Here is a 13,562-nt window from a genome sequence, read left to right as displayed (position 1 = left end):
TTACTTGTGAATCAACGATGATATTATTATTATTATTATTTTATTTAACTTTTAATTAGTTTTCATATATATAAAATATAAAGTAAAATAAAAAATTATGAATATCTTATAAAAAAATGAAAAAAAATATTACTAATTTTCTTTTTCTAAATATATTAAATATATGAGTAAAACTTAAAAATTAGACAGAAAAAGTCAAACATTAACAGTCCCTCACAGTTTTCAGGACCCTGCGGAAATATTACTCGGCTTTTTTGTCCTTTTTTTAAAGAGCCTGGTTGTATAAATTTTTAATCCGCAATAATAATCTACATTAAATCGTTGAAATATAAATTTTTTTCTCAAAGTACTTAAATTAAAATCATTACTAAAAGTAATATCAAATTTTAAGGTGAAACTGTAATAATCATTTTATTGAACTTTTAATTCTATTATTTTTTTTAATATTAATTAAAATGTACTGAAAAAATAAATTAAATAACGATTCAGGTGCCACTGTTCTGGGTGAAACACGGGATTCCAGATTCCCTCGTTTAGATAAAACCATCGGTACTGCAAGATTCTTCTGACAAAATACTGTATTCATGCAGTGACAGATTGAACAAATTATTCAATTTTAATATCTTTTTATTAAGATATACTTATAAATCTCTACCACAGATAACTGTCACAATAATATATTTGTTATTTATAAAAATAAATTCACAATATTATTATCTCGTTACTTCATAATTTTTTTTTCTTCATTTAAGGTTTTATCCTTCTGTTACTATGGTTTTAAAAAGTTTTTTTTTATTAGATTACAATAATAAGATAATATGACTTTGTAAAAATAGAGTATAATATATGTCAAAGTTCATACTAATATATATATATATATATATATATATATGACTTTATTTAAAAAATCATTTATAAGTATAAAATCACTTTTAGTGTAAGCTTTTTTTATTTCATAACTTTTTCTTATTTTGTATTTTTTGAACTTTTACAATAATGGTTTATAATTTTACATGATTTTTTTTATTGTCACATCTCAATTGGTTTGACTTCGTGGTTTGAAGGTTTTCTGAGATTACCAAGGTCTCTAGTATATTTTTAACTCCCTTCATACTCTAAGATTTTTGTTTTTGTTTGAAAAAACAAAAGCATTTCAGATAAGAGAAATTAAAATTATTTGTCAGATTAATTGATTTTTCTAGTATAGGTAATCACAAGTTATTGAGGATTTATTTTGATGTCTTTGGACTTGTACTTTGTTTAAAATATGTTTTGTATCTCAAATATAAAGTTGGGTTTTGAATAATCAAATTGAGAATGGATGACTGGATGAAAATGTTATATGTGAACAAATTTGAACTTTGATAACTTAAATTTGTTGGAAAACATTGACTTTTAAAAATGGATTGATATAAATAATCTCAGAGTCTTTTTGTGTAGTTGTCGAATTTAAAATAGTCATAAATTGTTTGAGTTGACATACATGCCTATTAGAATATAAAATAAATTAAAATTTATGTTTAAAACTTGATATACAAGGGTTACAATGGGTTATCACAAGAGATATTTCACCAAATGAATTATGTAAATTTTTCAAACAAATGAGATTTTTGTGTAGTGAATTTAAATTCTAAAACAATTATTAATTTTGGTTGATCGCATCTGCTCAGTGAAATGCAATTTGCTTGACAAATGGCTTACACTAATATAAGTCGAATAAAATGAAATATATATTTTGTATGTCTTCAAAGTTTAAATATTAATGAAACTATCTCTAAAATGTGATTTATTTAATATAATAAAGGTAAAGGTATAATCGAAGTGGTTGTATTAAATAAACAATGTTAAATTTAAAGCATGAAAAGAATAAGTTGAATCTTGCCCCCTCATGTATCCAATGGTGAGAGGAAATCAGAGACAGAAGAGAGCAGCAGCCTTGGTGTTAGGAATGTGTGATTCTAAGTCCCACATTGGCTAGAAATGAGAAAGTAGAGCACTATATAAGAATAAAGACCCATAAACCCATTGCCTTAAGGTTTTGGGTTGAGAGTGGTGTCAATATCTTATGTGGTTAGGCTCAAGTCTCATTGGTGTTTGTTCTCCCTAGTGAAACCCCCTCTGTAAAACCTAACAAGTGGTATCAGAGCCGATACCGAGGTCTGACTCATTCTGCACAAACAGGGAAAGGGGCAAATTTGGAATAGTGCACCCACCTGTTTCCTTCCTTAGTAGTTGATAAGGAATCTGAGTTGTCCAAGTCAGGGACAACAACTCTCATGCATCCGAAACGACCGCGTACCACTTCCCCTCCCTCAACCCTAACCCAGATTTAGCTACACCACATAATCACTTTCAAGTCCGAACTTTCCTATAAAAACACCAACCAACTTCTTCCCACTACACACACCACAAAACAATAAACAACTGCCTACATACAATAAAGAGAAATAATATCATGGGGGCTTGGGCAATAGCCGTGCATGGCGGCGCTGGTGTGGATCCTAATCTCCCACCGCTTCGTCAGGAGCAAGCCAAACAACTCCTTACTCGCTGTCTCAATCTTGGAATCTCCGCCCTTCGTTCTAATGCTTCTGCCGTCGACGTGGTTGAACTTGTGGTACGTGATTCTTTTATCTCTCCCTCTTGCATGTCCTTTATTTCCCCTTACCATTTTCAAAACGAATCTATAGACTATAACCATTCCTGCTATGGAAAACGCCGAAAGATTTTAATTTAACAGAAGATGTCTTCCTGCATGTCTAGTTCTCCATGCATGTATTTTTTAACTGAGTACAAGAAATGCAGAACCCGTCGAATGAATAGCAGTAATAATCAAACTCAAGAAATGTCGTAGGGATCACAGTCACTGTCATTGTGCAGTCTCCAAACTTTTAAGTTTCAATCAAAGTTGCTTTCTGGGAACCTTTTATATCAAAACCTTGATAATGATAAATATATTTATTTATTCTATGAATCGGTGTTTATTTAATGACGTGGGAGTGATTTTGGGGTGTGGGTGCAGGTACGGGAACTGGAAACAGATCCCCTGTTTAACTCAGGTCGAGGATCTGCCCTGACAGAAAAGGGAACAGTGGAAATGGAGGCAAGCATCATGGATGGTTCCAAGAGACGATGCGGCGCCGTTTCGGGACTCACCACCGTCAAAAACCCCATCTCACTCGCTCGCCTTGTCATGGACAAGTCTCCACATTCCTACCTCGCCTTTAACGGCGCTGAAGAATTCGCCAGACAACAGGTTCTTCTATTTACTGTTCCTCTTTTTTGTTTCTGCAAACGGTGACAGCCTCACAGGCGCCACCTCATCATCTCACCATGGTTTATCACGCTTATTCATTCTATTTTGGAGAAAAATTATATATTGTAATATAATAAATAACACAAAAATTGTTGGCTGTTTAATAGGGTGTGGAGGTAGTGGAGAATGAATACTTCATCACTCCTGAAAATGTAGGAATGTTGAAACTAGCAAAGGAGGCAAACACAATCCTGGTACGAACGAACACATTTTTGTTTTATCGAATAAAAAATAAATAAATTAAGAAATGTTTTGTTTGATTTACATGCAGTTTGATTATCGGATTCCAACTGGTGGTTACGATAGTTGCGGTGTGGGGGCTGAGAGTCCGTTGCAGATGAATGGACTGCCAATAAGCGTGTATGCGCCGGAGACGGTGGGGTGTGTGGTGGTGGACAAGGAGGGGAGGTGTGCGGCTGCAACGTCAACAGGGGGTTTGATGAACAAGATGAGTGGAAGGATCGGTGACTCGCCTCTGATAGGTGCAGGGACTTACGCTTGTGGAGTGTGTGGGGTTTCGTGCACCGGGGAAGGGGAGGCTATCATACGTGGCACGCTGGCACGTGAGGTGGCGGCAGTGATGGAATACAAAGGACTGCCACTGCAGCAGGCTGTGGACTTTGTCATCAAGCAGCGCCTGGACGAAGGGAAAGCAGGGCTGATCGCCGTCTCAAATACCGGTGAAGTCGCTTATGGCTTCAACTGTAACGCCATGTTCAGGGGCTGCGCCACCGAGGACGGATTCATGGAGGTCGGAATCTGGGACTAGAAAATAGTAAAAGTAATTGCTTCATTTTGGTTCTGCAGTTGGACTTGTCACTGCCACACTCTTGTTTCTTTTTATCTTTTAAATCAATGTTCTGGTTCTCTTTCCGGTAGAAATTAGAATTAACTGTTTTGTATTTCATTTGGGTGTGACAAAGATGCCATGTTAGTACGTGATTGATTTTTTGTTCACATATTCAACAACCGCTAATTTGGTGCCGTTCGTGTCAGCCAATACAAACCAAGCAAATAAAAATTAACATGCCATTGAAAATTAAGAATATTTGTCAAATTGAAACCTCTAAGGATTTTTTTTATGTGTATTTTATTTCAAGGTGTGAATTATAATAATTATGAATTAAATTATATATATATATATATATATATATATATATATATAATATTCGTTGCTGAGAAAAAAAAATGTTATTGAAAAGATAATTATGAAAACATATTCAGGTCATAATAATTTTTTTGTTTATTTCAAGGACTTTGTGAAATACAACAACAAAAGAGAGTATGTATATCATTTCGTTAAAGTAATACATTTTCTATAATACTATTGTAGAGTAAACAATAAGGTATATGAATGAAAGGAGACCAATTATATTCAAAGTTTAAAGATATGTTAAGAAAAATCGTGAACACTACAATGTTTTTTGGTATAAAAAATAAATGAGTCATTTTGTTTATTCACCACTTAGAGGAACATTAAATAAATTTCGGATGCAATTATTATAAATTATCTTTTATATTCTTAATTTGTATATGGAATGCCCACTCATTATGTCCAAGTGAATACTGCTTCGAAAAAAAATGCTTATATTGTTATTACTTAAATCATTTAATATTATGTATAATTTTAAATCAATTGTAATTTTTTGAAGGAATTAACCAGGTAAATACTAACCAATCTCAGGATACTAATTGAAAATTAAAAGATATTATTGATATACATAATAATAATGCAGTCTCCATAATTTTCCGTGTCGTCCCCTAAATTTCTATAAACAAATATTATTAATTCTTTGACCAGTACTTTTATCAGAAGACTCTCTCGATACAATTTACTGCATTAACTATTTTTTTATGGGTTCGATTAGACTTCTTAGTTTGTGAAAATCAACCCTTACTTTTATGATAAATATCTTGTATCTGAGGAGTTTGGTAAATACAGGCAGCAATTAATTATGTCATTTTCTTCGAATAATTTTATTCATAATTATTTATTCTGATATCAAGTTTTAAAGAACTTTGGTCTCACTTTAAATAGAACTAACACAGGTAAATTATGTTAAGAGGTAGAATTAATGGATATAGTGACAACATTCAGAATAAAATATTTTAAAAATAAAATTATATGTTTTTACATTAAATTGTTAAGTTAAAAAATGTTCTAAATCCTATGTGGCGAGTACAATTTTTTTTTCAGGAGAAAATTGTGTTTTGTTAATTTTTAGTTTATGCGATTTTTTTTAAAGAAGGCTCGAATGGTGAATTCTAATAATATTTTTTTCACTGAAATGAAGTTGCATTGTTTATATATTCACACACGTCTTTCTATTTGTGGATCCACGGAGTAATAAATTATAAAGTTTTGAATCACAAAAATTTGTCAACCAAATATAATTGAATTTCGTAGGTCTAATGTGGTTGTCTAAAATGTTAAATTTAATTTAATATTTGATTGGTCCATATCCAATCGGACTCCTTAGCTAAGCTAACACTACAGTGAGATTATAAATTTGCAGCGGCATTATCTTCTATTAAAGATAATGTTTCAAATGTTTATCATGATTTCACAATGTCTAAAGCCAAACTTGGGTACTCCTCACAATAAATCCAGCTGTCTATATTTTATTTCACATAACTTCAAATTCAATTTCAAATTCAAAATGTATGAATATATAATATCTTTGACCGTTGATGTCGTGTTGCTTTTTGCCCACTTTTCCCTTTTATAGTTATCGCTTCAAAGCCATCCGAGATTTCTTTTTCTTTCATCACCACTCAACTGCCACATATACTACCATTTTTTATATCAAGCTAATTCACTTAATTTAAATAAGTCTTCATTATTCGTTTTCTATATATGATAGTGTTTCGGTCTCGAATTTTAGGGAGACGAAAATCAATAATAAACTACCTTTCTAGCTCTTACACTGATAGATATGCGTTTTTTATTTTTTGGAATTTAGTTGTTCTGGTTCCAAAAAAGTCTGTCCATCCCTTCCTCTCTTCTCCTTTATATAAGCAACTGAATTCGATTTTTCGCTAGATATTAAATCTCTTCTTTTTAACAACCAACTAACCACATCGGCCCAAATCCTGGTCGGCCTAATTTCTACTTGGCCCAAATCTTGCTTGACCTAATTCCTACTTGGCCCAAATCTTGTTCGGCCCAGTTACTGTTTTGCCAAAATCCTGCTCGACCTAATTCCTGTTTGGCCCAAATCCTGATTGACCAAATTCTTGCTTGACCCAAATCGTCGTGTTATGATAAATATTTATCGAATCAGAATCAAAATGAGAATGTTGAGGTTGGCCATTCTCCGCACAGTACAAATAGACAACATAATACAGGATAAATTATCAAATTTTTTTTAAGAGTGAATTAGTGGGTAAGCTTTCTTGGTTAGATTTTAAATTTTGAGTTGATTAAGGGGTTTGGTGGTATCTTAATTCAAAAATTGTTAGCTTGTTTTCTATAAAATTGATGTTGTTCGAGTATACTTTAAATCAAAATTTTAGTAATTAATTGCGTTGTGAATAGATGATTTGTCATAATAGTAACGGCAATTTTATAGAGTAAACTAAGAACTCATACTTTAATTTGAATTTGAATGATTCGTACACTGCTCCAATTTTCTTGCCGAGTTTGAAGTCTAATTACATGATTGTGTTATGACTATTATGGGTGAAAATGGTAATGCCAAAAGAATGCTGCTATAGGAAAGATTTGTGCAAAATTGTGTGAAGTGTTATGAACAGGTGGAGCATGTAAACACAAAAGGCACAGTTGTAAAGCCTTATGGCCTCGTTACGGATTGGGCTCAGATTGTAATTTATGTTTGAAGAGGGTACGAACTGAAGGAACGCATCAGCCATCGTGTGTCCGAGATGGGCCTGGGCCGGAGTGGAGAGGTGTAGCCCATCGGGCTGAAGAGGCAAACCATGAGCGTCCACAGTCCTCAGGTTGAGGAGGTCAGTGCCCAGTTGAGCCTGTCTTACTATCTCTATGTAAGGGCCTGATCCAGATGCCAAAGCTACCTACAAAATCACACAAAAAATTTGAACCAAACATAAACGGAAGAACTATCACATTCACGTGTTTCTTGAATTTGGACACAATATTTTAAATAGAGACTGATACCTGTTTTTGATAGAGCAGTAATTACATTTTGAATTGACACCAATCTTCCAATAGGAAACCATTTATTATATTGCAAACACAACCTTATTCTGGTTCAACAGGGATGATGAAATTTTAAATATAGAAAAGCCATAAATACATTTTGAATCAAATCGGATTTTAATTTTAATGTGTAAAACAGTTTAATGATGTATTGGCACAAAATTATTCAAACAATTTATACTAAAGAGGCATAAAATTAAATTATGAAACTGTACGAAATTTGCGGATGTTCTACGATTGCTCAAGGCTTAAAAAGGGAGACACACATCTCTCCCTCTATTAAACGGTGAACAAGGTCAACGTGTTTACATGATTTTATTTTTCAAAGTAAAGTTCGTACTTTAAAAGATGTCAAGAATTAAATTTATGATTGTATATATGAATTATGTTATTCTTCAAATTTAAATTTTTAATTTCTCAGTCAAGGGTTATGATTATTTTTTCTAAAATGTAACCGCATAATATAGGCGTATATTAGCAAAGTCAAGTGTGTGTGAGTGTGTGTTTATTTCAAAAACAGGAAAAACTAATTTCTATAAGATTAATTTTCAAATGTTAAACGTAATTAAAACGTATTTTATATATGTTTCACATTAAAAAATGATTGTAAAGATTAAAAATAGCAAGACCAAAAACCAAAGACCTAAATTTTGGTTGGTGAATGGGTTAGTTGACTGGTCATCTTGGTCGGAGGAAGTCCACATCATTAATGCTGAATGCCTATATTTTCCCTTACAATGACCCCAAAGTCTACATATTTTAAGTATACTTGCTTCACCAATGACCATAGGTTGCTCCACGCAAAATCATATTATTGATTCTTATTTGCTATAATTAAAAAAGATTAATATGCCTAACAATTTATAATCCAATTTATTTGAGCTACTAAAATACCTAAAAAGGTTGGATTTCTAAATTTATACATTGCCAAAATAAATGTTCAGCATAGATTACAAAGACTATAATTAAACATCAATATTTATAAAACTTTTTTAAAAACAAGGAAGATAAAAATAAAAAATATATGAAAAGAATTTAATTATATATGGGATATCCGAGATTTGAAATCTAATAGAGCATACAGTTGGTATCCAAAGTTACCTAGAAAGGGGAGATTCCTCTATCGCAATCAGCAGATAAAAATATAATATTATCTGAGGCGGGCTCAGTCTTTTGTATTTGTCCGGACATACGTAAATGATGCTGGATATTACTTCACTCCGAATTAAAAGAGTTGAACAAAAATTTATATGACCAGCAAGCAACTACTTTGTCTTGAAAGCATGTAATCAACTAACAGAAGGCGAAACCAAACCAAATCTACCAAAACAAATTAATGAATAAGTAATGGTTTTGTGGAAATAATCGAAAAAAAAAAAACCTGGATAATAGGAAGCAATGGAGACTGCAGATCATCACGAACACCCAAGAAGAAGTTGTGGAGTCGTCGTTGGTACAACTGTGCATCGTGTAGGTTCACCGTATCGGTTTCCCCTTGGTACCAAAGCAAGGCACGAATGGTGCCACCGTCACGCACCGACGCCTTCGCACGCTTAATCATCTCACTGTAAAGCTCTTTTCCACGCTCCCACTCGCTTATGCTGGTGCCTCCAATCGCGCAAGGAACCAAACCGATTACACCAAATTCTGGGTGTTTTTCCAACACCGAGTTCGCGAATGCCAATCCTGGACCCACTCCGTTGGTCTTCTTATAATCGATGTCCGCGTGGAGCGGCTCACGCGCCTCCACCCACGTTAGGTGCGCGTCGAGCTTCAGAATGGAGGGGTTGGGTCGGGACTGGGGTGGAACGACGCCGTCCCATGTTGTGACCCCCGTGGCCGTGTCGTTGACTACGCCGCCGCGACCCGCCATGTTGCTTTGACCCGCTAATATGAATATGTTCCTATCGGAGGCTTGTGGCTTCACTGGGCGTGGTTGAATGAGGAACAGCCACAGTAGCAACATTGGCAAGGAAGGCATGTTGTCTGATGGAGGAACTCTTTCTCCAAACTTTACAATATATATTTAGAATGTTTCCCACTTGCTCTTCACACCTCATTTGTCACTCCTTATTCTTTTAAAATTTATATTATCACTATTTAATTAGTTATATAGATACTTTCATTACCACGTGAAACGCACCCCTTAAACATGGATTATGCGTTTAGCTATAATTCTAGCAGACACAAGAATCTAATCATCACTATACGAGGTTAGCAAAATTCTTTTCCAGGACCAGGGGACCCAGCGGCCTTAGTCGCGTTAGAAATATGAAATATATATATATATATATATATATATATATATATATATATATATATATAAAAGAAAGAACTATATGATTTTAGTTTCTAATTTTAAAGTGAAATTAATGTAAATAGATATTTTAATCAAATTACTAATGTGTGAAATATGTTTTTCAATTTATATCGAAGTGAAAATATTTTAAATGGTATAAATAACTCAAGTGTTAATATGAAACACGTTTGACACATTAAATAAATTTAACATAATTAATTTAAAATAACTATATTTATTTATTTTTAAAGTTTGTAAATCAACATATATCAAAGTTTCAAAAATAGACGAATTCCAATTTCATGTCGAAATTCAAAAAATAAAAAAATATTTAACTCTAACATAAATCAATAAACCTAGGCCTGGTTGCCTTAATAGAAACATGAGAAAAGAAAAAGGCGAAATATAAAAAGATAATTAAATATATTTTTAATCTCTGAATTTTAACGTAAAATTGAAATTCATTTATGTTAAAAGTTTTGATATATTTTAATATCTAAATTTAAAAAATAAAGAGATGTAATCCTTCTAATCTAATAATCTTGATTTTTCTTACGTGTCAAACAATTGACATTGAAGTAATAATGTGTTAAATAGTATAAACATATCAAATGATAGCAAGAAAAAATTTAACACATAAAAAAATTTAACGTGATTGGTTTAAAATGACTATGTCTATTTACTTTTAAAGTTTAAAGACCAAAAATCAAAGTTTCAAACAATGATGTGAATGATGAAATAAAAGATTAAATGTTTAATTAGTAATTTGGTTATTAAATTTACGTTTTTTATTTCTTTTGGTTTTTATATTTGTTTTTTATTTAATTGAATTTAATGAAATCATTATAGTCTTTTATTTATATATATATATATATATATATATATATATATATATATATATGTGTGTGTGTGTGTGTGTGTAAGATTTTAGAGCAAGAAAGAGGAATAAGAATTCAGATTGAGAAGATTTAGTAAAGGGTGGGGAAAAAAGTTTAGTGTTCGTAATAAAAATGATAGGTTTACTAAACAAGAATCATATTTTAGGAAATTTTTATTACAAATTTGTTAAAATAATTTACAATTTTCTTTTTATCATTTTTTCTTAAAATTTTAATTGATAAATAATTTTTTCGTGAATAATTATTTTTTACAAAATTATAAAATTTGTAAATATTTTTTACTAATTTTTATGTGAAAATTGTTTTATACCAAATATTTGTAGCAATATCTTACATTTTTTTTTCATAATAAAAATTTATAAATATTTTCTTATGAAAATTTTTTTAAAACAACATTAACAAAAAATATGTATTTTTTAGTAGTAGAAGTACGGTACATTTTGAAAGGTAAACAAGCTTTTGTCAATACTCGGAAAAGATAATATTTCTTATTTTCTTATTTTGTCATCAATAATATAGGAAAGATTATTTTGCCTCTAAATTCATCTTATGATGCCTATATTTTGGTATATCTTTGGTTTTAGTGGATTTGAAGTAAATATAGTTTTGTTGTTAAACTAGTTTTATGATATTTATAGTTTTCTAACAATATTTAAAGATCAAAGTAGTAGAATCACGTCTAGAATACGATGACAATGAAGATTTTATATTCAGAGGAGTTATGTAAGAATGAAAAACGTATTTATATGAAACTTAATCTGCCAAGAGGATATTAAGAGTCTAATTGATAGAAGAACTTATCTAAAAGAAATTAATAATTTAATGAGTCCCGTTTAAAAACAACATTTCATACTTATAAATCATACTTATTTCCATGGAACAAGTTAGATATTTATTTGAATTGTAGACAGGTAGGTGAAACCTTGAAAACCGCTAACATTTAGGAGGCAGGGAAGTTATCCGTTAGTTGAGTTGGCTAGGATTTGGTCCCAAACACGCATCACAAAAAAATTAGGGTTGGCACAAAGCAACGAGAGAGAGATGGGAGTGTTTGATTTGTAAATCTGTTGGGGGGACTCAACCGCAGCCACAATGGGCGCACCCAGAGCGTGAGTGAGGGACACATACATACGTGTAACAACGACAATTTCTCATTGGACAGGTGTCAGTTTGACAGCTGTATGCTAGTAACTACCTCGTCAGGATAAACACACCGCTCCTAACTGCTGTAACGGGTTATCTCCACCGGTTCCACAACTCATCCTTATCACTTTCGCAATTTTTTCTTTTCCCCGTCTCTCTCTATATATAAATTCCCTTCCCCTCGCTCTACCAAACTCATTTGTCCCCTTCCCATAACTTTTGTACCTATTCATTATTATAGTTAGAGCTCAAAAATTATTAACTCCATGGCTTCGGCGAAGGACATGGATCGGATAAAAGGGCCATGGAGTCCCGAAGAGGACGAAGCCCTGCGGAGGTTGGTTCAGACTCACGGTCCCAGAAATTGGTCCCTCGTGAGCAAATCCATTCCGGGTCGATCTGGGAAATCGTGCCGGTTGCGGTGGTGCAATCAGCTCTCGCCCGAGGTTGAGCGCCGGCCTTTTACGGCGGAGGAAGACGAAATGATCATGAAGGCACACGCCAGGTTCGGGAACAAGTGGGCCACCATCGCTCGCCTCCTCAACGGCCGCACCGACAACGCCATCAAGAACCATTGGAATTCCACACTAAAGAGGAAATGCTCCGAACCTCCCTCCAACCCTCGGCCTCTGAAAAGAGTCGCCGCTGGTTCGGATAGCCCATCCGGATCCGATTTGAGCGATTCGGGTTTACCCGCTACGCCTCCGATCCCACTTTACGAAGCTGTAGCAGGGAGCGTAAGCGTGAACCTGGTGCCCTCTATCCTGGTTGCGAAATCTGCGTCTTTTTCCGCAACTGATATCGCGACGTCATTGAGTCTGTCTCTACCAGGATCCAACAATGGGCCTGGGCGTGGGCCTGGGCCTGTGGCAAAGGAGGAGCCCAGGAGTGTTGATTCGGAGCAGTTTTTGAGCGAAGAGTTGTTGAAGGTGATGCAAGATATGATACGAGTGGAAGTGTGGAATTACATGTCTGGATTGGAACGTAGAGGGGTGTTTACGCAAACGGAATGGTCGAATAGGGAGATGCAGCAAACATTGAGGGAAAGAAGTTGAGTTAGGTAAAATGGTTCACAAGTCATTCCTATTTTTTACTTGTTTAAATTAGTTTTTATTATTCTGAAACATAAATTTTGGTTCCGATATAGAAGTCATTTACTACAGTTATTATGATATTTCAAAACTTTTTTTCTTATTGCAATTTTTTAGCACAACTTACCCATAATGATGCTCGTATATTTAGTCTATTCAAAATGATAGTTTTTACTTTTTTCCGGTAAACTAAAAGTTTTTTTATTTTTTATTTTCATCAATGCTTGTACCTTATTTTTCATAACAAGAAAAATTAGAAAACTTAATCAGCCAATGACACATTACATATGTTTTTATTTGTTGCAAACACAACATAAATAAAAACTCATTTTAAAATAAAAATTATTGACAACTAAGCATATATAAGTTGATAAGATTTTTAAAATTAAATCGTAATTACTTCAGAAGGAATATGACTAAAAGTATTACTTACCACTTTACTTGTTCAATATTATATTAAAGATTCAATATTATATTAAAGATTCTTAAAAAATAATATTCCAAATAAAATTTATTTTATTAATTTATTCCAAATAAATAACGTTAATGTTCATATATATTTATTGTTCAACAAATCACACATTTAAGAAATTATACTATTTATTTATTCTTCTTCTAATATATATATATATAT

The 13,562-nt window shown here is 32.8% G+C and overlaps 3 protein-coding genes across 3 annotated transcripts; 2 read left to right on the top strand and 1 right to left on the bottom strand.

Annotated features, from left to right (window-relative positions):
• Positions 1–2,382: 2,382 nt before the first annotated feature.
• On the top strand, positions 2,383–4,275 carry LOC114162638 (probable isoaspartyl peptidase/L-asparaginase 2). The gene is made up of 4 exons (XM_028046595.1): positions 2,383–2,617; positions 3,023–3,256; positions 3,424–3,510; positions 3,588–4,275. Exons 1-4 carry the CDS (start codon positions 2,456–2,458, stop codon positions 4,083–4,085), a joined length of 981 nt encoding a protein of 326 aa, XP_027902396.1. The 5' UTR covers positions 2,383–2,455; the 3' UTR covers positions 4,086–4,275.
• Positions 4,276–6,890: 2,615 nt separating this feature from the next.
• Positions 6,891–9,553, bottom strand: LOC114162301 (probable carbohydrate esterase At4g34215). The gene is made up of 2 exons (XM_028046138.1): positions 8,878–9,553; positions 6,891–7,351 (listed from the first exon to the last, which is right to left on the bottom strand). Exons 1-2 carry the CDS (start codon positions 9,475–9,477, stop codon positions 7,028–7,030), a joined length of 924 nt encoding a protein of 307 aa, XP_027901939.1. The 5' UTR covers positions 9,478–9,553; the 3' UTR covers positions 6,891–7,027.
• A 2,407-nt stretch (positions 9,554–11,960) lies between these two features.
• LOC114162754 (transcription factor MYB73-like) lies at positions 11,961–13,037 on the top strand. Its single transcript, XM_028046720.1, has one exon. It carries the CDS (start codon positions 12,104–12,106, stop codon positions 12,890–12,892), a length of 789 nt encoding a protein of 262 aa, XP_027902521.1. The 5' UTR covers positions 11,961–12,103; the 3' UTR covers positions 12,893–13,037.
• The last annotated feature ends 525 nt before the right edge of the window (positions 13,038–13,562 follow it).

Source organism: Vigna unguiculata, chromosome 9 (genome assembly GCF_004118075.2).
Source record: "Vigna unguiculata cultivar IT97K-499-35 chromosome 9, ASM411807v1, whole genome shotgun sequence".
NCBI lineage: Eukaryota > Viridiplantae > Streptophyta > Magnoliopsida > Fabales > Fabaceae > Vigna > Vigna unguiculata.
The sequence above is the reverse complement of the archived record's forward strand: the minus strand, read 5'-3'. Positions and strand labels throughout refer to the sequence as shown.